The sequence below is a fragment of the Scardinius erythrophthalmus genome (assembly GCF_964197995.2).
Source record: "Scardinius erythrophthalmus genome assembly, chromosome: 2".
NCBI lineage: Eukaryota > Metazoa > Chordata > Actinopteri > Cypriniformes > Leuciscidae > Scardinius > Scardinius erythrophthalmus.
Genome location: NC_138222.1, coordinates 36,283,099 through 36,307,345, shown reverse-complemented (window position 1 = coordinate 36,307,345; position 24,247 = coordinate 36,283,099). Strand labels below are relative to the sequence as shown.

The window sequence follows — 24,247 nt, the reverse complement described above, 5'->3', positions numbered from 1 at the left end:
TGATCATTATCATGAGAACGGATGTACAGGCCCCTCACTGTTTTGCAATTGTACAAACACACTGCATACTTTCATTGGATTCTCAGTTACAATGTCAATATAAATGCTTTGGGGGTGGGGGGGGGGGGGGAGTAAACCAAAACCTTTGAGATATATATATGATATATATATATATCAATTTTTGTTGATGTTTCAGAGAATGACTTTGACTCATGGAAACATTCTTGAAATGTTCATTTAGTTGCATAAGTAAATGCTTTGGGTGCTGACATTTTTTTTTTTCAGTGCATAGATTCAAAGCTTTGAAAGTGACATCAGTCCTTTGGCTTATATCAGGCTTGTGAACTTCCCACACAAGCCTCAGGTCCCTGCTCTTGACCATTACTACTACTCAACTTAGCATAGCATTGAAATGTAACAATAAAACAATACTAAATAGCCGGGCTATTAACCACGTCCAACTTACAAACAAACTATTACATCTTAAAGAAGTAGCCTGTACTCAATTGTGTTAAACTTAATGAACAAATGTGTAACATACAATGCACAAAATACAATATCTCTTGGTTTGTAGGAAATGTGGAGGGAAAACACTGCACACACACATTATCCTGGATCACAAATCTACAACAACAGCAACATACAGTACATTATGTAAAATAATAATAATAATGTAACACTGCAAAACGATTGCTAATGTTAGTGGTTACATCACTTTGAGACAAAAACAGGCAAGAAAAGGCACTTTCAGTAACACGTCTTAACAGTGTAGTATAGCTTTAAGATTAAGATAAGACAAAAGTATTTGTGTAAGTGCATTGTAACGATTCCCTTGTTTTCATTTTCATCGGCAGCTTCAGATAGCTTTATTTTTGTCCTTCGGGGATCATTTGATCAGATTGGTAAAAAAAGTTTTTTTTTCTTTTAATTAAGAGATTAAAAAATGTTTTTTTTTTATTAAAATATATATGGTTTAGTTAATCACAATGTTTATGATTTAGGCTGTGTAGAATGTTCAATTCTGTGTTGCTTAAAGTTCCAATCTGCCACCCACATCACAGTTTTACATGAGTGATTTACCAGTGATCTGTGAACCTGTTGACTGAATCGTTAAAAAGAATTGGTTCGAAAGAATAATTCATTTCCAAACGCACCCTAATTCAAGTAACGATTCTGTCTCATCTGAACAGTTGTAGCTTGGTAACACTCGAAACGTTTTTGCAGCCGATTCGAAATAAAATGCTTTCATAGTAGTAGAGGTGATATTTGTTACGTAACATACAGTTGAGTGAATTTAAAGCTTTTCTGTGAATTTTTTAAATAATTTGCAACATTTGTTGTACAACATACCTACACATTTTTATATTTCAGCATCAGAAAACTGAACTGAAAGCTTACACAGGAGGACAGTATATGTCAGTTCACACTCAAAAGTGTGTGTCTATCATGATATAGTACACTTCGCTCTCTCTCTTACATGTACCTCCTTCTCTGTCGGCTACTCATCCCTTTAGTGACAATTTTGACATTTTGGGTGGCATCTCTGTTTGTTCACATTGCAGCGGCAGCCTCCACTTGTGTCTCCAGGACCCTGAAGTGAGAAAGACATGAATCTCTGTCTCCAACTATTAGATATTTACAATTAACAATGATTCTTTGAAATCTATAAGTCATGGTATTTATTGCCTTGTCATGATAACCGTCCATCGTGGCATGCTTTTTTAGAAATGAAACCTACATTACACACTATATGCTTGCTCTTGTTTTCTGAGGGATGATACCCAATGGAGCCAGAGAGTAAAGCTTATATCCCAGTCTTACTTTAGGCCCCCAGCGTGGTCCTCTGGTGACCCAGCAGATCTCGGTGTGGCAGACAGTACAGCGGAGCCAATCGCAGCCCTCCTTCTTCTGCACAATGATGCCGCACTGAGGGCAATGCATCGCCTCTCCAGAATTAACAAGAGTCTGTTCATGTGTGAGTGAGGGGACAGAAGACAACAAAAAGAGAGATGAACATTTAGCACTTTCAACTGCAGTAATGCAGTGGGTTTAAGATGATGGCATCTGAAGAACATGCCAAAGGACCTTTCTTAACATGAGCTTTGATAAAAGAAAAGGATCTGGATTAGTATGTGTTTGACCTTCAGCAGGTCTCTTGTTCTCCGAGCTGCAGAGTCATTGATGGCGCGAGCTGCTAGATCATCCTGATATTGCTTACAGTTCATCCCTTCATGAATGGCCTAAGTAAAGGAAAAACAAAATATGTTTTAATGTTTAATATGCCAAAGTCATTCACCTCCTATTATAATGAGAACCTAATAGAGAAACAGAGTAAATTGTACGCATAATTATTTCAGTGTGCATTTGACATGCAGACATACCTTGCAGAGCAGGCAGTTGTGTTTTTTGCACACTGGGCAGTGGAAAGTGTTGACAGTATCTTCATAAACACACCAGCCAGGACAGTCTGCAGTAGCACAGTGATAACTGCCCTCACATCGAGACTCTGCAACAGACAGACCCCTCTGCAACCAGCGCTCATAATCGTCTACTGACACCAGCTGTGTGGGAGAGAGAGCGGAGGGAAAACACGTGAGGCAGAAATTGGCATAAAAATACTTACAAATATCACTCAACGGATTCATAAAAATCTTTTGTTCCATGATGCTGTATAAGCACATTATTAGCAAAAGAACAGGCAAAGTGTAAAGCAGCGTTATTATAGTAATTGAACTAAAAACATAAAGAAACATTTTCGTTAATAAAATAACCGTTACCTCAAATGAAACATGAACAACACTTATGAAACTTATTTCAGCAAGGAAACATTTCTCATGTTCATTTAGTTTAACTTAACTAAAAATAAAACTGAAACAAAAAAATTATTAAAAACTACAACAATGATAAAACACAACAACATAACTAAAACTTCTAAATTAAAACTGAAATGAAAATATAAAACTAATTCAAAATATGAATAAAAACTGTAGTAGTGTCAGCTTTTGGAGATTATCATATTTTTTGGGTGAGTGTCAGGTGCTTGTTCCTAATAGGCAAGATATTTGCCTATTAAAAAACAGAATTTAGAAGCCATTTTTGAGATGGCACTTCTTTTAATTTGTTAATCTTTTTATTTGAGTAACTTTTCATTTGATGGGTGGAACAACAAAGATAAGAAACTGATGTTAATTATCCTAATACGGTAATTACAAGAAAACGGTTAAAGCCAGAGCCACCTACAGTTGCAGAATACCATCCATGACCATTTTATGTATTTCTCCTGTAGTTTTGTAGACATAGAGGCAAATTAAAAGCAGAACAAATGAAAGTTCTCACAGCTCTGATTTCTCTTTCTTGCAAGATGCAGTCGCAGGCGTAGGCCTCGTCTCTGTATGGACATGCCACCTGAGGGTCCTCCGACATCAGAATCATAGAGCGCAGACACTCTCTACCCATAGAAAGACAGTTTTCTTAACTACTGCATGACAAATACAGAACAGTAAATGTAAAAGTGCTCCAGCGGCACGCTCTCAGTCTTCCTCACTTGCAGAAGCAGTGAAGACACTCTCGGAGCAGGACTCCCTCGCCAGACTCGAGCTCCACATAGCAGATCCTGCACTCCACTCTCTCTGGGTTAGGAACCAGATCCTGTCCGTCCATCTGCACCAGACGTGCAAAGTTTTCCCTGCGCTCTGCTTCTCTGGCCTACAGACACAGAAAGAGAAGCTGTGAGAACTGAAGAGACAGCCTGTGTGAGGAAAACACACAGCACATGTGTCACACTCCTCCTGAGTGACGGGAACAGGGTCTAAATGCCTACCAGATCCCGATGGCATTTATAATAAATCAGCATATTAGAATGATTTCTAAAGGATCATGTGACATTGAAGATTGGAGAAATGGCTGATGAAAATTCAGCTTTGCATAACACAAATAAATTATATTTTAAAGTATATTAAAATAGAAAACCACACACACATACATATATATGTGTGTGTGTGTGGTTATTGTTATTATTACTGTGTATATATATATATATATATATAAATAAACAGTAATAATAACATCTATATAAGGATTTCATCTGAGGGGACACCGTTTTACATATTTTAAAAACATTTTAATTAAAATATTTTTTATAATGTAATATTACACATTACTATAATTAATTACTATACTAACAAGAGGTTTATGTAATTACATGTAGCTTCAAAAAATACACAAAGTACATGTGGCTAACTATAATAACTCTATTTATGTAAATACATGAACACTTTAAAACAACATTATAGCCAAATTACATAAAAATAAGTATATGTACTTGCAATAAATAAAATATAGCTTACGTACATTTTGTGATTAAATATATCACGTATGAAATACCTTACACTTTTATTCTTTAAAACATACCAGAACTGTAAATAGAAAAAACGTCACACACCTAGATCTAAATGGTTTGTACCTATTAAAAGACCTTTATTTGAGTTTGTCACATAGTTTGTTTGCATAGCCATTTGTCTTTCTTCATTTAAAGGCTATTTTACATGGACTAATCATAAAAGAATAAAGCCCACAGTCATGCAGACAAACAAGTTATGTTACATCACAGCCCTAACTCAACCAATGAAGACATGTCTTCTTCTGGTTCCTTCTCATTCACACTAGTTAGGCCTACTCATTAAGCAGATGTTTTATCCATAACGCATTAATTGCCAGTACTCATTGAGTAACTTACCGAATGTTCTCTCATTATATTTTTGTCATCTAAATAAATAGCATAAGCAAAAATTCTCTCTACCTACAACATTTTCACAAAGTCATATCTTCTAAGTGCAAAATTCTGTAGCAGAAAACATGTTTATCAGATGTATTTACTTAGCATGCATGCATTTACAGAGTCAACACTGTTCACAGGTTTAACATGTCAGACACTGTTCACAAACTATTTTGCTTCTCTTCTTCATTCCATGTTAGTTTTAACTTTGATGTAAAATGCATGTTGCTTGTGTGAACAGCTGCAATCTTGAAGTGATGTACGATAAGTTACTTCTGTGGACGTGGTAAGCAAAAGTTGGTGTTTAATGTTTAACAAACAAAAAAGTGTATTGTTGGATGACCCATCACAGAAAAAATGATGCTGGAACAGTTAAAAACAGTTTCTCTTAGTTAAGAGATCCATAATCTCTGAACTGACAAAATTCCAAGACTAGAAAATAATTCAGATCTTGAATATATGAGTGTCAAACTATTTTACAAGAATCTGTCAAACAATATTAGACTGCGCAAGAGCTGTGCAGTCATTTCTTCATTTCTTACATCTACTTACAAAGATATACAATACATCATCTGGTGCATGAGGCATTTGCCCATTAAAAGAGTCTGTACCTGAATAAAGTTGTAAACTTTATTTTAGTTGAGACAGCTCAACAATTGGGGGCATCTTATTAGACCAAGTGAAGTAACAGTAAGCATCATACATTTATTTGCCATAATATTATAAAAAATACTTCCTGTATGACTGAAACATGGAATATTTGCAGTGTATAATTACATAGATGTTTTTAAAATGGGTCAAAATGTTTAGCTTTTGCAAATGGTCTGAAAAGGTGCTATTTGAATAGATGAGCTTGACATGGATCAAATTGATTAGCAGTAAATTGTTCAGGCATATACAAGTTGTGCAGTATACTGGAGGATGTTGGTACGGAGGTTGCATTTGCAGTATGAGTGTGTCAAGACTATGCAGTGTGAGTGTGTGTGTGTGGGCGGGCGGGCGAGTCAGTAGTCCTGGTCGAGGTTGTGCAGTAGTGAGTTGTTGCCCCTCAGCTCCTCTCTTCTCCCTTTCTCCTTAAAAAGAAATAGAGACAAAAGAGAAGAGATTCAGACTGAGGAGTCAATCAGAGCTCACAAACCCTAAGAGATAGCTCCTGAATAGCGGTTAACCAATATGGGCTTTTCGATGACTGATGACAATTTCTAAAAAATATGGGTCGCGGATGGGCAATACAATCAAAATGATGGATAACAAATGAGATGAAAAAAAATTTACTGATATTAAATTGTTGAACACAAACACTTTAAATTGAATCTAATAAAGTCGGCATGAAATGAAAATTCAGTAAATATCAGTCAAATTTATTTCTTTAAATACAAACAAAACAACTATTTTGACCTAATGATTTTGTCCTAAACTTGGGTGTGAGTGAAGATGTAAAATGCTCGGTGTGCATGAGCCGTATGAGCCAAAAGCAAAAGAAAGATGCCAATCTCATCTGTTCTCACTGATTTCCACAAGCATCAAAACAGTGGAATATACTGGTGGAAGCAGGCAGAAGTATTGTGTAAAATATGCTCATAGCTTTCTCAATTTAAACTACTATCAGCTCTGAGTCTGGGCAATTATGTGTGTATTTGGCAAGCCTCACCTGTTGGTACTGTCTTATTGCTTCTTTTTCCTGCTGAATGCGTCGTAGCTCCAGAGCGTCTGGTCTGTAGTTGCCGGGAACAGTGTAGCCTTCAGGTCGGTCTGCGCTACACATTTCACAGCCAGGACGTGTCGGTTTATTAATATATGTACAAGTTGGGCAGGCCCATCCCAGCTACATACCCACAAAAACAATGATTCAAATAAGCACCATAATCTCATCATACAAGTATGCATTTATAAGCATTTATAATATACTTGCTGTTTTAATGATATGTATTTTCTGTTCATGTATTTCACAGAGTTGTTTTAAATATTACTAAAGACTCAATAGTATGAAATGTTAGCGCTTTATCTTGTTCTGTGTGTTAACATTATTTTGAACAGCATGTACCTGTGTGCTTGTTCTTTTGGGCGCCAGGGCTTCATTCAACTGCGGGAGCTCAAGGTTGATCAGGTCACGGATATCGCTCAAACCCAACCTCTCTGTCCCTCCAGGACTGTTGCCTGAGAGTTATATTCCAAAATTGTAAATTGTGCAAGACTTTATACAAAAAAGAATTGAGAACGAAATGATTGGTTTAGTAGCCGTTTCTTATAATTTAGCAGAAATATTGAGATTCCCCATTTATAATCAACTAAAATTGGTCTGTGTGTAAATGCATGTTATGACTTTGATTGGTGGCCTTTTGTGGTCACGGTGTGTATTAGTGTCTGTGCATACACACTCAGAGTATTATGGCTGCTATGAAGTCTCGTAGGCAGGGTGCTGTATGGCCTTGAGGCTGTGTTCAGTGCTGCTGGCCCATTGGTTACTGCTTCTTGGTGGGGCTGATTAGACGTTGGCACCAAAGCTGGCATGAGTAAAGCACTTTCCTGATCTTGTTGGTACATCCCTCGACTGACTCGAGCCTGACGGGAAGAAATGAGATAAAGGAACGCAGTGTCGCCATCTCGCTGAACTCCATAAGAAGCAAGAGAGCGATGATCGGAGCACAAAGACTGGCCGATGACCCAGCGCTGCACACGCGGATGAAAACCATAGTCTGTGAAGACCTTAGAGGGCAAAAACTGTGTGTCATTAACAAAGCTAAATGGTAATTACAGTAATTCTGAGAATCACATGGCATTGGAAGATTATTGATGAATGTTTATTTGATTGATGGTTATTTGGTTAATGTTAATCTGCACCTACCTGTTGTTTGAGAGCACCAATTGTGGAGTGGGGGAAGACGTTCACTGTGACACAACAAGAAGAGGATGCATCCTCTACCACCACAGCCAGGCTGCGTGATAAACCAATGCATCAGCTGAGATCAGAATGGCTTGGAAACATAACATATGTGTGTACATGTAAAAATGTGTGTATTTGAGTGGTTGGATGGATTACCAAATGAGTTGGTGTAAATTAAAGGGATAGTTCACCTAAGAATTAAATTCTGTCATTGTTTACTCATCTTGTGGTTCCAATCCTGTGTGACTTTCTTTCCTCTGTGGAACATAAAAGAAGATATTTTGAAAAGTGTCTAAGTATTTTGTATGTCCATTTTCAAAATATCTTCTTTTGTGTTCCAAAGAAGAACGAAAAGTCACAGTCAACAGGTTTGGAACGAGAGTTTTTATTTTGGGGGTAAAAGATCCCTTTAAATATTACTGATAAAATACAAAAAAAAAACAGATTTATGAAACATACTCTCAAACTGTGTCCTAACCAGGTGCAATGTAGCAAGATTTCAGCAACACGAAATGTGTCTGTCTACTCTGAAGGCAAAAACAGGGCATGATGTGACACATTCAATTACAAAATACAGCCAATCAAAATCTGTTTGCCTGCACTCTCTACACTTAATATGATGCTTTACCAGAAAGAATGTTTTTATGGTTTTTCAGGAAGAACTTTGGGTATTTGACATTTAGTTCTCAATTCGAAACTCCCCTCACCCTCGTTTAATTTGTTTTGCCTTTGACAGTGAAGAGTGGGGACAGGATGCAAAGAGGGAGATGGCGGTGGGCGGTATTAGAAAGGACCTCAAGCTGGGATTTGAACTCGGGTCACCCAAAGCGCAACCACTGCGGATCAGGGCTAACCTTCATAGAAATCGAAAAAAACAAGTGCCTGACAAAATGTAATGCCATTTGTCTCAGCAGCAGCTGAACAGAAGCATCGATTAACGTGCAACAGACGTCTTTTATCACTTGTCGCTATGAATCTGGTTAGGACACATTGTTAAACTGATGGGTCAATGTCAGTAAACATGTATTTTACCTAATTTCAGTGTCAGTGTAATTATGTTTGGAGGGCTGAATGCTCAGAGCAGCTCTCTGTTTAGCTAAAGATGATGCACAGACAGACGCCGCCCGAACATCACCTGCCTCTATTGCGCTAACCAGCTCCGCACATATCTCCTCTAGAGAGAAAAGAAGAAAGAGAGAAAATGAATAAGGACAAGAATGAGAAAGTTGGATGGGAAAGGAGAGGGATAGAGGGTAGAATCGGAAATGGAAGCAGTTGTCAGCATAATAGACAATTGACACTTTGTTTATTGTTTGGCAACAGGGTCAAGCTGATCGTGAGCAGAAAATGAATACAAGAAAACAAGTGACTACCTGTACGTGGCATGGGTGCATTGCTCTGTGAATCCAGAGGCTGGGGAGGTAGCTTTCCTTCTTCAGTGGAGGAACTAATCGCCACTGAAATAATGACCAAGAGACATTTATAAGGTTTATAAGCACAGAACCAACAGTAAAAGTCAAAGGAAAATGTATATAAAACTAGAGAAAATGAATAAACGAACAGAACTGACAATAAACAGTTGGAAGAAAGCAGAAGGAAGGCAAACCTCTATGCGCTTCACGGAGCGATGACATCACCACAGTGGCCCACTCCTGAGCTTCCTGCTCACAGCGGAAGTTGAAAGTGATACGGTCATGTGGTGGTGTTGCCAAACTCAGTTCATGGCACTGTGGGGACTTGATTTCATAACGAACAGTCTTGAGATCAAACTCAGCAATTGACTAAGTGAAAATAAACAGAGAGAGCCACAAAAATATGATGGGGACTTTTTTTACTTTAACAAAACTAGGCTAAGTGATTTGACTACTGAAATGCTATAGATAGTCCAGGAAATATCTCTCTCACAAGCAAATAAACGACCTAGCCTATTTAAAACTTATCATGTACTGATTCAAAATTAGGCAATTTCATTCTTCGCCCATTTCATTATTCTGGTTGTATCATAATTTGTTACATTCACTGGGTAGATGTTGTTTTGCAAAGATAACACTGATGAGAATGAAAGTACTGAGATTTCAAAATGATATTAATTCTCTTTGGGATCTCAAAGACCCTGGGTATTAAACATAATTTTCGCATGCTATGATTTTCTGAACTTGTAGTTTGTAAACTGTAGCAGGATATAGGATGTAATTGGATGTATAACTGGTCACAGTGTCCCCAAATAATACAATTTCTGGATAACAACCACAATTTTGAAAGAGTATGCCTACAAAGTTTTAAAACAGAGGGATAAAGAATTAAACATTACATTACATGTATTCAAAGCGAAATTATAGGTCTAAAATAGGTTTTATTATATTATATTATATTATTATTTAACATTAATGTATATTACCCGGGTATCTTAAACCCTAAACCATAACGACGTCCATATATCTACAAATTCAGATGATGGACAGTTTCACTTTCTTTCTATCAGTCTATTACAGCAAATGAAAGTGATTAACGTTACATAAATTAAACATGATTAAAGTGGACATAGGTAGCGTGAAGACCGTTAAAGTTCATTTATGACTCTTAGCTCTCAGCAAACTAACATATTTAGGGGGTGGAGGGTGGATTTCAACAACAAAGACTGGCAAAACAACATGTGATTCACTCGTGTGAACTCTATATCAGCCACAGGGAAGCGCTATTAATGACTACGCAGATACTTCTGGAATGAATATACTATCGATGTTGCGCTTTTTTCTAAGCTTTTATCCGGTGTTCGAAGCACAGCAGACTGAGACTTCGGGCAAGTTCGACATTTCCTCACCACACTGCGTCCAGCCGCTGTTCCGCTGATGTCCCGTAACGCAAGGCGGAATTCCCCTGCCTTCCCCGGGTCCATGCTCAGCTGAAGACGGAGAGATTCGTCTCCGGCGCCCGGGAGACAGAGTGGACGTATACCAGAGTGGCATACTGACACCTTCACTGACATCAAAACAGTGCTGCAGGCCGACTGCGAGGCCTCATGGCCGAGATGAGACGATGAGGACTGGGCCGGCGGAGGTGTGTGAGTCCACCCGCCTGAGCTCAGCGACATGCCGCTGCCGACTGACGGGATATATCGTGTTGACACCCCAGTAGCAGCCGGGTTTTGTTCGCTAATATGATGCTAGGAGATATCCTGTAACTCTCTGATCCGGACACTTACCCAGAAGTGGCGGCCTTGTCATCTTTGTTTTAGTTTCAGATGGAGGGCAGTCCAGCCAGCGTCACAGCAGGAAGAAACACGGCTCAAGCGGAGACAGACATTTTACACTCTATGAGAGACGCTGCGCCTCCTGTTGAAAACACACATTCAAACCACACTGCTCTCTCATCTGATCTAGGCTAGGGGATATCCCAATTTTCCATGTCAAGCTAAAAAAAAATTCTCATGAAACATAACTGTAATGCATCTGTGGTGATTACAGAGTAATATGATTCCACAAAAATACTGTTTCAGGTTCATGCTTTCATGATCACAACTACAAATACCACTGTTAAAGCATGATTACTGTAGTAAAACCATGGTAAATATTTAACCATGTCTAGCTACTGCCTGGTTTGTTCCATTTATCTATTTGCAGGTCTGTGAATTATCAGGTTACGAAACAGTAACATTAATGGATTTAGTTACACATCTTTGCATTTACATTTTGGAATGTATTTATTCATTATGAGAAAATTATTTTAAAAACGTTAAAATAAATAATAGTAAGAAATCTGCTTTATTTAGTCACTTTAATCATAAACTGGTTAACGTTACGTCATAATCGACACATTTCCACTTAAAACACCTGTAACTGTTAAACACCTTCTCGAAATATATATGCATACAGTGCCTAAATAATCTGTCTTTAATTTTATTTTATTTTTTTTACATTTAACTTTTTTTCGCTCGACATAAAATAAACACTTTACAAAGAATTCAGAAAGGGCTAGTCGCTCTTTGGATTTAAACTATGTGACCATTTCACCTGAATTGACTAGTACATTTAATTGACAGACTGAACAGCCAATAGAAGTGTCCCATGTTATTTTACTAAACACTTTAGTGGGCGTGGTCATTATCAACGGAAATGACTGCTAAGAGGCGTGGCTTGTACATTGTTTTCGGATATAGAGGCTGTCGTTAGATATTTTCGAGATTTTTACGGACATAACACAAGAATCAGAACGCATAATCGTTAACGATAGGTCTCAAGTGGTAATTTAACCATCGTTTGATCAAGTCGCGTCATTTAAAGCGACGCTTATCTCGTTTTCAGAAGATATATTTGTTCTAGGTCAAATAAGGGGATGCTGCTGCAGTTGCTGTCTTGGAGCTCGACACAATCGCTGAATTTTATGTTGCGTTTAGTCGAAATACGAAGCTTTGCGATAAGAGAAAACGCCTGCAGAATATGTCAGTCTCGACCGAGTCATTTTTAAATATACTAAATTCGCACTGCAACGCATTTATTGCTGCCCCGCACCGTGCGTAGGCGCCAGAGCATTTTAGCTTGTATTGTGTTTTGAGTTGGACAACAACTCAACAGATCTTTCTGTGTGAACTGATCCCACTGCTCTTTTCACCCCTATTTTTAAATCCGAAAGTGACATTGCAACAGGAAAGGTAAGCATAACAAAACGTACTCTGTGATTTATAAATCGTCAATATTAACCACCTAAGTTAGTTCGTCAAACGTAAGTCAGTAGATGCATATAGTATAGCTAATGTATTTATCACCTAAACCAATTTGCTCTTTCATTATCCAATATTGTCCTGTTAACTGTTTTGTCAGTAAAATGTCCCCGACTGTTGTCTTGTTTTTTTTTTTTTTAACCCAATATGCCCAGGTCGATTTATAAAGTAGGAAGTGGGTTGTTGGGGGGGAGGGGGCGGCAGTCAGATGTACTGTTCTTACAGTTTTCAGATGTGACGTCAAAAAATAATCCGTCGTTTTTGTTCCAATGATGCAATTTTATATTTTTTTTTTATTATTGTGTTCATGTAGACTTAATGTAGTGAATGTGCCCATATTTTTTTTCATAACGCACTAAACGGGAGTCAGTGAACTTTGTATGTAAATCAGCAACACTAGACGCAGCCGAACTGTTTCCTCTTGTCTTGAGCATCTCCATGGCAGTTTCATTTGAACGTGATACCACTAGTTCCTTTAATAAATTATTTGTTTTGTAACAGATTATTGACAGACAATGAAATACAGATACTCGGTTTCTGTTAAATGTGTGTGTGTTTTGTTTTCCAGCAATGAAGCTTTTAGAGAATTCCCTTTTTGAGGCCTTGAGCTCCCAGCTGTGTGTTGAAACTGGAGACGCTCACATCCTTGGCAGGTATGAACTCGGGGAATAATCTTGAGCATTTCTGTTTCCTTTAAACTTATTAGTCCAAGAATTGTGATTTATAAAACAGTGAAATATAAGGGAAAAGTTGTGTTGCAGACTTTGCAAAGTCAGAGGGAGAGAAAAAAAAATGAAAATAGTTTTTACTCCCCCACATGTCATTCCAAACTCAGAAGAAGAAGTTTGTTCTTGTTTGAAACACAAATGAGGATATTTTTAATGAATCCCGAGAGCTCTGTCCCTCATTTGAAAGTCCATTCATCCAGAACTGTGACTCTCTTAAAAAGTTAGCAAGATATTGTAACAATAATTCCTATGAATCAATGTTCTCTGTGTGCCATATGTTGGTCAACATTTATATACGAATAAATAATTAAATCTGTTCATATGAAGCAATCATGTCTCTTCAGAAGACTTGATACAGCAGATTAATCTGCTCAATTCTTCTGGGTTACATTTATGATCTCATAATGAAGTCTGATTTTTTTTGAGGGAGAAGGGACTTTCAATGAAGGATCAAATCTCTCAGGTTTCATTTTATTATATCTACATTTGTGTTTCGAAGATTAACGCAAATCATACAAGTTTGGAACAACATGAGTAAATGAAGACACATCTGTTTTTGTGAGTGCAATCGCTGTAAAAAATATTAAGAATCCTTATACGGTAATAATCACAAACAAGTGGAAAAGTCATGGAAATTCTTTGGTCAAAAAGAAGTGGATTTAGATTTTGTGTAATGGGATTTAGATTTAATAATGCGTTTAAGTTCAATTGTCTGTTCTGCTGAACATCCTGTCACACATCAACAAAAATGCATGCTTTCGTTCTTCCTGTGGTTATTGTAGTGTCAAATAAAGCGTCATGTGCATCAGTGTTTTAGCTTTTACTCCGAAAACAATAGCATGTTTGCAAACTGATAGACGCACTCAGAAGAAAGTTGTTGAACTGTTACCGCAATATTACCCACCACGTCAAAAAAAGTGCGAAAGTGCATCATTTTAGCCACTGTGTGTCTCTTAATATACCAGTAGTTTTAAACTTAACAACTTCAGATCATGACAGTGTAATGGATATTGGATCATTTTTATTTGGGTTTTCAATATTGGACACGCTTCTTGGTTAGTTATTTGCTGTTGGATTGAAAACTGGAAATGTATTTTCATTCACCTTGTCAAGGTGTTAAGTAAGGACAAGGGGGTCCGTTACCAAGATGATGATATACCCTGAGACGCGATTGTTGTTGCTGTGACGCAGATTGTAGTATCCTCTAACTAGCACATACCAGTGTGGTTATTTAGGGATGCATGTAAACACAGCTGAGTTTCAAATGAGCTGCCAGCCTCTTTGGCATTTAATCATGTTTCTGGATTAGCGCAGAGTACGGTACAGAGAGATCAAATGTGGCAGCCCTGCGCACAGATGTCAGTATCAGTATATACCTCTTAATAGTGCTCACAGTGGCATTGTCAAGCACACATAACTCATGCATTTGCCTTGGTACCATCTCTATTTTGCGAACAGTCACAATCAGTATCTTGTTACAGGCCTAATTTCAAACTGTCTAGTTTGGTGTGGCTTGTCTTCCCTCAAACGGGTCTTTACACGCAGCAGCCGAGTACACTCACATACACCACTGTTTGCTTTTTTCCCCACTGATTTGTTGAGCTTTAACACTGCTTGCAGTAAGCTGGCTACAGCGTCCTGAATCATATGACACTCTGTGTCCTGCTATAGCCTTTGCCCTTCAACTATAAATAAGCCTGTCTGTGGAGTGTTACTTGGACTCTCTCTTGCATAAGCCAGAAAGATAAACACATACGATATTCCCATGCCCTCCCTCTTAGCTTTACACTTGTAATATTTTAGCTGAGCCTAAAAGTATAGGTTTGAAAAAGCCCAGCAAGAAAGGCAGATGTCTTGAACACTGCAATACAACAATATTTATTATATTTTCTATAAAACCCAAGCATTATATTATATATCGCAATATTTGTGTGTAATGATTGTACAAATCATTTTCTTTTTCCCTTTCTCTTTTGCTACCTGTAGGATCGAGAGTTACTCGTGTAAGATGGCTGGTGATGACAAGCACATGTTTAAGCAGTTCTGTCAGGAGGGGGAGCCACACATACTAGAAGCTCTGTCACCCCCTCAGTCCAGCAGCGCTCCGAGCCCTAACCTGTAAGCCTTAACACACAACCATAAGCTTTACCTCAGCTACTGCAGTCGCACTACACAGTCTCTCTTGTGCGCTTTCTTTTAGATTGGGGAAGAGTGGGGAGGATGGAGAGAACCCATTAAGTGATAAGTGTTGCAGGAAGACCTTGTTCTACCTTATCACCACCCTGAACGAGTCGTTCCGGCCTGATTATGACTTCAGTGCAGCCCGCGCCCATGAGTTCAGCCGAGAGCCCAGCGCTAACTGGGTTAGTATGACTGGCTTCCATTGTATCATGATAACACATCTGCTTGGGTAAAGAAAAAAAAGTGCTGTTGGTAAAGAAAAAAAAGTGCTGTATCATTGCACTTTTTGATGATATTATATATCAGGTACAAAGGTGAATTGGATGCACTTTAAAAATGTAATTGAAATTATTCAAAAGTCCCATAAACTGAAAGATATGTGGTTTCTTGTAATAAAACTGGATTCATTTTAATTTTATTAATTATCAATTTGTTTGAAATTTCAGAAACTGTGATTTCTTTGGTCTTCTTACATGTTTGTTTCTTAAGACTCTTGTTTGTGTCCTCCAGGTGGCTGACTCTGTTAACAGCAGCCTTTATTCTGCTGTAGGGGAGCAGTTTAACTCTTTAGGCCCAGAACTGTGGAATGCCATTGACCAAGAGATAAACCTGCAGAGCTGTGACATCTATAGGTGTGTGTGAAGAGTGAAGAAATCATTTCTCCCCTGCCCTGCCCTCAGTTGTAGAGGTGTCTAACAAACATTTTCAAACCTTTAAATGTGTTCTGTACATCTATTTTAAAAAGTCATTGCTATTTTGTTTGTAGCTACAACCCAGACCTCGACTCTGACCCCTTCGGTGAGGAAGGCAGCCTGTGGTCCTTCAACTACCTCTTCTACAACAAGAAACTTAAACGCATTGTATTCTTCACCTGCCGCTCAGTCAGGTCAGTAATCACTCCCTGTACAGTACACGCTTTATTCATTTTATTATTATATATTTTCTTAACATCATCTACTTCTGTTCAGTGTCCTCAGTAGTTATGGTTGCAGTGGCCTTGACAATGAGTTGGACATGGAGCTGGATGATGATGAAGAGGAAGTGGACAGTTTCATGGAAGACAGGTGAGCTCATTTTCATGAAGCAATCTTTATTAACCATATAAAGATATGGTTTGCAGGACCCATTACAAGTAAGCAAGTTAGTATGTTACATTGTGCTTCAAGGTATTGTATTTCAGCTATGAATTGTTTGCCATAGACTTTTAAAGTGGTTTCTTTTGCTCTGTATTGCAGGGTCCCCAGAGCTCTGTGCGTCTAAAGCTTCCTCAGGGATGACAACCTGAGCTTCATCCAAAGGGCCTCGCCGATAACTTTGCACCCTCTTTCTTCTTGCTTTTACAAGGAAAAAAACAACAACTTTATTTTCTGGGGATTTTCTTAAATTTGTGTGTGCTTAATTTTTAATTGTTTATTGTGGACTGAGGAGGGGAAGAAATGAGGCATTTACACCTCCCTCCCATTTACCCTTAAAGAAGAATGCCTGGAGAGCTGCTTGGACAAGGTTTGACATGGACTCGTTTAGGCTTCGGTGAGGCTGAGAAAATAAAACCAGTTCTCCCAGGAATGAAAGATAGTCACATTTAAACACCAGCATTCTGACAGCGGAAATGGGATGTGTGACATTTTTTGAGCACACTTTGGACTACAAAGACTGCACAAGCACCATTTTTGCCCCTTCCGTTTTATTTGTTCTCCTACTGTTTTCATAATTTGCTGGCCGGGAGGGTGGGATTGGTTAAATGCAAGGTTTGAGGCTTGTGTATGTGAATTTTGTCATTTAATTTAATCTGTTGTCTGCCTATATGAAAGCTTTTTGTGTGTTTTTGTCAGATTATTTTATCTGAAGCAACTAACAGGTACTCCATTAATCCCATGAGTCATGACCCTGGCATTGTTGGCACCATGCTCTACCAAATGAGCTGTAGACATTTTAGACTTTTATTTGCCTGATATCTTTATATATGGTTGAACTATAAAGGTTTTTTTTTTTTTTTTTTTTGTAAGCTTAATTATCTGAAATTCATCTATTTTAGTATACACTGCACTGATCTTTTTTATTATTAAATGTCTGCAGATTTCACATTTTGTTGCTGCCATTTGTTTTTGACTTTCCATAATGTTGGCTTTGACATGAATTTACCAACTCTTGTTAATTTTGCATAGTTGAAAGGTAATATTGAACCAAATATTGTTGAAGCTTTCAAGGCTGATGTATTTGAACCCGTTTATAATCATTTCTCATAACAATGTGAAGTTTCAAACAGTGTTGACACGGAAAGAAATATGTGAATGGAATCTGTCTCTTGTAGCCTTTTAGGATTTAGATTAAGGATGATTGAGCATCTGTGACAATAAAACTTTAGTTTTGTGTTTGATACCTGAAATCTTCTGCTTTATGAGCATTCCTGAATTGATACTGTCATTTAAGAAATAATGCATGATTTGAATATAAGGAGGCTTCAATGAAAAAATATGAGTTATTTCAAAATTTGAAAAGTAAAATCAAAAGGTAACAAGGTATTGTGTGTAGTGACTGAGATAAATCAGACATGATTATTTGTTCTATTCCATAAATAAACAACCAACTACATCACCCAACAAACAATCTAGGAGTCTTTTGAAATGCCCCCCAAACGTCAACTAACACCCTCAACATAGGCCTGTACCATGATGGTAGTTAAACAAACTTGGGGTTTCAGGATTGGTTTCAAGTTGACAAAACTAAACCAATTCAATTAGTTGATTGTGGTATTAATTCAAGTAAAGTATCTACATATAATAGATTATAACTACGCATATTTTATTTTGCGCTGTGTTATTTTTGTGATAGTTTTTGTTGCCCGTGGGTCGTTTTTTTCGTTCTAGAAAGTTATTGTTGCTGTGTGCCAGGGATAGTCGCCAAATAAATGCTTCTTTTTTTTTTTTTTTGCGTCATCAAAGGGCGACTATGCTCAGTTTCTATGATGTCGTAAACATCGGTAGGGGATTCGGAGCGGCATGGAAAAGCAATCCAGAGATTACAACAATTTGTAAGATTCATACAGATCTCACATAATTGTATTTTTCTTGCCGTTGCTGATGTTCCACTTATATAAAGCAGACATAATCATCTACAACCCGCTTATGGTTGAACATATTTAATCCTATATTTAGGTTTACTAGACATTTAAGACGCTCGCTAGATTCAGATGCCTGTTAAACAAGTCTAATTGAATGTTACATGTAGTTATGCAGGATTACAGTGTGATGGGGGAGATCGTTTTGTAGTTGCTTTAGAAACACCGAGGTGCTTTGGAGGCGTTCTTAAAAGATAAAGGTATTTGATCTTTTTTTTTTAATTATTATTTAATAACTTATGTGATTTGCGTGTCAAGTAATGATCTCGGATGCCTGCCGTCCGCAGATGGTTCTGTCGCTGGTGAACCTGTGCGCCCGGGAGGTAGTGAGCGACCACAGCTCTTCGCCGCATTGGTTAAGTTGTGTGCCGAGGGAGCTCTACCGAGCGCTGCTGGACGCCGCCTTCTCTCACCGCCGTCCTCTAGCCGTCGGCGAGCTCGTCCAGCGGTGGCCTGAGCGGACACTGACTGTGGGAGGCAGCAGAAGGACGGGCCAGTGCCCTCCGAACCGCCTCTGCGTTCAGGCTCTGCTGCTGGCTGTGGTCAGGGGACTGACGGACGAGAGGTATATGGATGCTATCTCTAAATTACCCTTTCCATTTGAATGACAAAATGTGCAATTAAAGAGACGAGGTCAGTGCCATGCTATACATAGAAATTAATTTCATCTTCACAGCATGTCTCATGTGACATGTCTCTGACCTGACAGCATGGATAAATATAGGTAGAAATGTCACTGATGCCCCCTTTAACCACACTGGCAGTAAACATGTTAATAAAGCACATGTGGATGACAAATAAATATGGGTTATTGATTAGATGGTGACTTTTATTGTCTATAATATATGTATATATATATATATATATATATATATATATATATATATATATATATATATATATATATATATACTGTATATTATCACAGAATATCGTTACGTGAATATAGTTGTAATATTGTGAATATTGTTAAGAGTAAACAGAAAAAGGAATGTCACCCTTTAGCCATTAAAATTTAATTTGAAAAAATATATTTTGTATAAGTGTAGGGGTGTATTGTATACATAAATATATATGCATTCTAAAATAGATTTCACTTTAATTTTGTCGTCTTTGTCTCACTCTCTTTCTGTGTTGGTTATATCAAGTGTTTCATATATTTTCTCTTTTTTAAAACGATATTTACTAGCTCTCTACCTGCCTCCCTTTCTAGGTGTTGCCTTCAGGTGCTGGATCTCAGCGGACTTCAGTGTGAGGATGGAAGAGTTGAAGACTCAATGGGCGGATGGTCCCTCACTGTTGCCCTCTGCTCAATGGTGCTACAAGCTCGAGCTGCTGCCTCCAGGGCTCACAGGAGAGATGGTGAACGAGAGCGAAAAAGGGGGCTGGAAGCAGAGCGCGACCGGAGTGCTATCAAACGAGACCGGGGCACTGTAGGCTGCGGGAATAGTGGTGAAGGGAGTCGGGGAGGACACCAAGTGGAAGTAGTAGGGAAAATGGAGTGCAGAACTAATGAACAAACGTTACCAGAAGTTGAGTTAGTGAAGGGTGTCAGAAGGAGGATGGAGATCCAGAGGAGAAAGATTTCATCTGAGGTGAAATCGAACTCTAGCAGTAATAACGGTAGCTTATGTGACCAAGAATGGGACGAGGTAGCTGTGCTCCATGTCAGGGCTGACTTATTTATCAATTCCCGTTCCTGGGAGCGCGTCCGTGATGCTCTTAGTCAACTGGGACAATTGCAACTCCACTGCCGCTACCTTCGTGTGGAGGAACTCTCAGCATCCTCTATAGCTTCCTTATTGGGTCTGTTGCCTCAGCAGGATCTCCTCGGGGTGGACCTCCGCTACTCCAGCCTCGGGGTGTCGGGCCTGGCTATGCTACTTCCATTGTTAGCTCCCTTCCCTCAGCTTCACTCTCTCAGACTACATTACTGTAACTTGGACTTGCAACGCACTCAGCCTGGCCAGCAGGGGGCACTACAGGACATGTCTAAAGGACTGGGTTCACTGAAGAGACTGCAGAGATTATGCCTGACTGCACTACGACTTCCAGGACACTTGCGCTTGCTGCTCAGGTACATACACATGTGGGTTTACACACACATTTGGGTTTACACAGCTGTATTTGTCATACCTACTCATACACTCCTACTACACACACACTCTTTAATAGTTTTAGTCAGAGGGTCAATGGCAGCGATGCCCTTTAAAGGGGGGGGGGGGGGGTGAAATGCTAATTTTCACTCAATCTCCTGTTAATCTTGAGTACCTATAGAGTATTATTGCATCCTTCATATCTCCAAAAAGTCTTTAGTTTTATTATATTTATAAAAGAAAGATAGGCTGTACCGAGTCTTTCCGGAAAAAAACGAGCGGCTGGAGGCGGGCCGTGTGGGCGATGTGCTAAAGCTGTGCTAACGCGCCGAGCTAACAACACACAGAGACATTGGAAGCAGTTTTACTCACTGCCCGGTTCAAACGCACGACCGCGAACCTTTATCATTGTGACTGCTCGATCCTTAAGCATTAGACGATCTGCAAATCCGTTGATCTGGGCTTTGTTTATAAAACAATCATCACCGAAATGCAGGGAACAAACAGTCTTGCACAACTCCATCCACTGGTCCCTTAACGCTGGGTTCTTTGGGAATCTGTGCAGGGTTGTCTTGCCCTGGCAACCAAAAACCCACTCCTTTGGTGACACTGACTTCCCAAAAGCCGAGCAGAGCGCTTTGATGAGGTACTGCTTTCGCTCTCTTCTCTCTCTGGTCTATGAGTGCGCGTGCGCCCGCGAGTGAGAAGTGCCCTTAGGACCCATATAAGGAAATTCCGCCACATCTGACGTCACACATGCCCATACTCGAAAAAAACTTTCCGAAACTTGTGACAAACCGGAAGGAGTATTTTTGGAACAAAAATACTCCTTCAAACGTACAACTTAATTTTTGAAACTTTGTCCATGTTTAGCATGGGAATCCAAATCTTTAACAGTGTAAAACTCAGTATGCATGAAATAGCATTTCACCCCCCCCCCCCCTTTAAAAAAAAAAAACATTTCAAAATGCAATTTATACATACAATGATGAATACACCTCTTCTATGATGAGCATGTTTTTAATTCCGGAATTAAATTTTTTTTATAAAGCCAATGTCAAGGGGATGCAATTGTCATATATCAAAATATCATAATGAAAAAATACACACACACACACAACATGCATACATATATGCTTTCAAATATATATATATATATATGTATGTACATACATACATTATATATATATATATATATATGAAAGCGTTTCACATGTATTCAGGCTAAAAGGTTCTTATTACTTTTTGCATTATATTTTTAGAGTCAATAATTAATTTGAAAGCCCATTTTCAAAATGGTAATCAAAACCACATAAAAACAAGATTTTGATGAACTTGGCACATGTTTTCATTTTCTTGTTTGTAGCTCTCTTTCCCAGCCCCTGGAGGTACTGGAGCTGCCATACCTGTGCCTGACCTCCACTGATCTGGCCTACCTCTCCTGCAGTCAGCATGCTTCTTTCCTAAGAGAACTTGACCTGAGTGAGAACAGGCTTGATGAATCGTCCCTGCCCTCTCTGCGCCGTCTCTTAGGTCAAGCTGAAAGCTCCATGTCTCAGCTTTCACTTTGTGGTTGTGGCCTCTCAGACGCTCTACTGGGAGCTCTTCTCCCCTCCCTGTCCTGCTGTCGGGCTTTACGTAGCTTAAGACTGGCCTTAAACCCGCTATCTAGGATGGGACTTCTTTCCCTGGCCCGTACAGCAGCAGGAATCCCTTCTCTTCGTCTGCTTCTCTATCCCAATCCACTAGAGGATTATGAGCCTGGTCTGCCTGCTCTCCCCTCCAGTGCTCAGCTGCTGGACTGGCCTCTACTAGAGGAGCCTGAGAGCAGGGACTTGACGCTGAGATTGCTGGATGAGGTTATGAACTTGAGAGGACGCTCCCGGGACCTTCTTGTGACCTCTGACCTTCTGAACTATAGCCCAGACTTGACTGTGTGAACGACTAGGCAGTGGATGTCTCAGAGCTTGCTCTCATAAGCATTTGACAATCACAACTATGCTCAAACTAGTACTCAGCTTATGTTACTTTTAACCACTCATGAGTAATTTACTTGTGGTTTCCAAACTTCTACATGAAAAGCCAACCTAGGCTTAGACATTTTCTTATAAAAAAACAAAACAAAACATAGCATTATATTGTATGCAGCATCTCATATAAAATGATTTTGATTTGTTTGTTTTGTTATGCATTACATTTGGTTTTACTGCCTTATATCATGTTTATGGCCTACACTGATGGAACAAACTAAGACATCTCTTTAAAATGTTTTTTTTTTTTTTTTTAACTAAACTTGTGTTGACTTCTTAATTTTCTCAATGCTGGGTGAAAATGTTGAAAATGTTCAGGTTCAATATTCTCTGCTCTATTCTCTAATCTATACTCTGCCAGTCTAATTCAATATGTGACATGCCTCTTGAAGATAATCAAGACCTAAAGTAAGGGATAGTTTACCCATGAATGAAAAACTCATTTCGTTCCAAACCTGAATGGGTTAATGCCTTGATTGGCTTCATAAAGAACATTCAGATTAAAAAAAAATGTTTTTAGGTTAACTATTCTTTAATTACTATGATGTTTAAATGATATTCACAGATAATTACAGGGTTCCCTCGATTTCTGGAAAACCTGAAATCTTGCAGTATGGTTTTCCAGTCAAGGAATGAATAATGAATATAATTATTCAGGGTAAAATAATTATTCACCACCAGTGTGCAGCATCCACTTGGATGATGCGACGGCAGCCACAGAACAACTGCGCCAGTGCGCTCACCACACACCAGGTACAGGTGGAGAGGAGAGAGAGTGATAGAGCCAATTCAGTGGATGGGGATTATTAGGAGGCCATGATTGGCAAGGGCCAATGGGTGGAATTTGGTCAGGACACCGGGGTTACACCCCTTCTCTATATGAGAAGTGCCATGGGATTTTTAATGACCACAGAGAGTCAGGTCCTCGGTTTAACGTCTCATTCGAAGGGTGGTGCCCTTTGACAGTATAGTGTCCCCATCACTATACTGGGGCGTTAGGAGCCACACAGACCACTGGGTGTGCGCCCCCTGCTGGCCTCACTAACACCTCTTCCAGCAGCAACCTGGTTCTCTCAGGAGGTCTTCCATCCAGGTACTGACCAGGCTCAGCCATGCTTACCTTCAGTGGGCAACCAGTCTTGGGCTACAGGCTGATATGGCTGCTGGCGTAACATTAACCCTGTCACATACAAATATAATTTCTCTGCACATTTAATTTGCTGTCATCTCTATGATATTTTGACAAAACAGTTTTAAGTATTAATCTACTGCAGATCTAACCCCTACCCTTTTTTTCAAAGGACATCCTGGGATATTTAATGAACACAGAGAGTCAGGACCTCGGTTTAACGTCTCTTTCGAAGGATGGTGCTTTTTAACATAAGGCACGGTAAACCTGAGCCTGGTAGGTCAGAAGAATGGCATCCACAATCCAGTGGGCCTTTGTTTGTTTGGAGACAGCCTTCCCATTCTGCTGACCTCCAAAGCAGACAAAAGTGGGAACCTTAGGCACATAGCCGGCCGTGAACCACATGAGAGTCTGCCGGGCCAAACTCTATTTTTCGTTAACTGAGAGGGCTTGAAGGTCCCCCACCCTCTTGATAAGAGGTGAGCGCAGTCAGTGCAATTAATTACACAAAAATACGTTTTTTATTAAAGGTTGTTAAACTCTGTTCTAGAAAATTATGAACAAACAAATGTGCATCAGGTGTGCTTTGC

At 39.1% G+C, this 24,247-nt stretch overlaps 3 protein-coding genes across 3 annotated transcripts; 2 read left to right on the top strand and 1 right to left on the bottom strand.

Annotated features, from left to right (window-relative positions):
* Positions 1-217: 217 nt before the first annotated feature.
* Positions 218-11,615, bottom strand: shrprbck1r (sharpin and rbck1 related). The gene is made up of 14 exons (XM_081351038.1): positions 10,480-11,615; positions 9,265-9,439; positions 9,032-9,115; positions 8,691-8,832; positions 7,620-7,710; positions 7,153-7,480; positions 6,819-6,931; positions 6,426-6,599; positions 3,545-3,705; positions 3,337-3,448; positions 2,382-2,561; positions 2,142-2,240; positions 1,822-1,965; positions 218-1,591 (listed from the first exon to the last, which is right to left on the bottom strand). Exons 1-14 carry the CDS (start codon positions 10,747-10,749, stop codon positions 1,511-1,513), a joined length of 2,154 nt encoding a protein of 717 aa, XP_081207164.1. The 5' UTR covers positions 10,750-11,615; the 3' UTR covers positions 218-1,510.
* Positions 11,616-11,715: 100 nt separating this feature from the next.
* On the top strand, positions 11,716-17,661 carry maf1b (MAF1 homolog, negative regulator of RNA polymerase III b). Its single transcript, XM_081351051.1, has 8 exons — positions 11,716-12,306; positions 12,944-13,028; positions 15,090-15,221; positions 15,304-15,466; positions 15,795-15,916; positions 16,051-16,170; positions 16,253-16,348; positions 16,520-17,661. The coding sequence occupies exons 2-8, from the start codon at positions 12,946-12,948 to the stop codon at positions 16,542-16,544; spliced, it is 741 nt and encodes a 246-aa protein (XP_081207177.1). The 5' UTR covers positions 11,716-12,306; positions 12,944-12,945; the 3' UTR covers positions 16,545-17,661.
* A 563-nt stretch (positions 17,662-18,224) lies between these two features.
* On the top strand, positions 18,225-23,069 carry LOC308707696 (leucine-rich repeat-containing protein 14). Its single transcript, XM_081394312.1, has 5 exons — positions 18,225-18,315; positions 18,513-18,602; positions 18,690-18,967; positions 19,616-20,479; positions 21,865-23,069. Exons 3-5 carry the CDS (start codon positions 18,690-18,692, stop codon positions 22,436-22,438), a joined length of 1,716 nt encoding a protein of 571 aa, XP_081250438.1. The 5' UTR covers positions 18,225-18,315; positions 18,513-18,602; the 3' UTR covers positions 22,439-23,069.
* Positions 23,070-24,247: the final 1,178 nt, after the last annotated feature.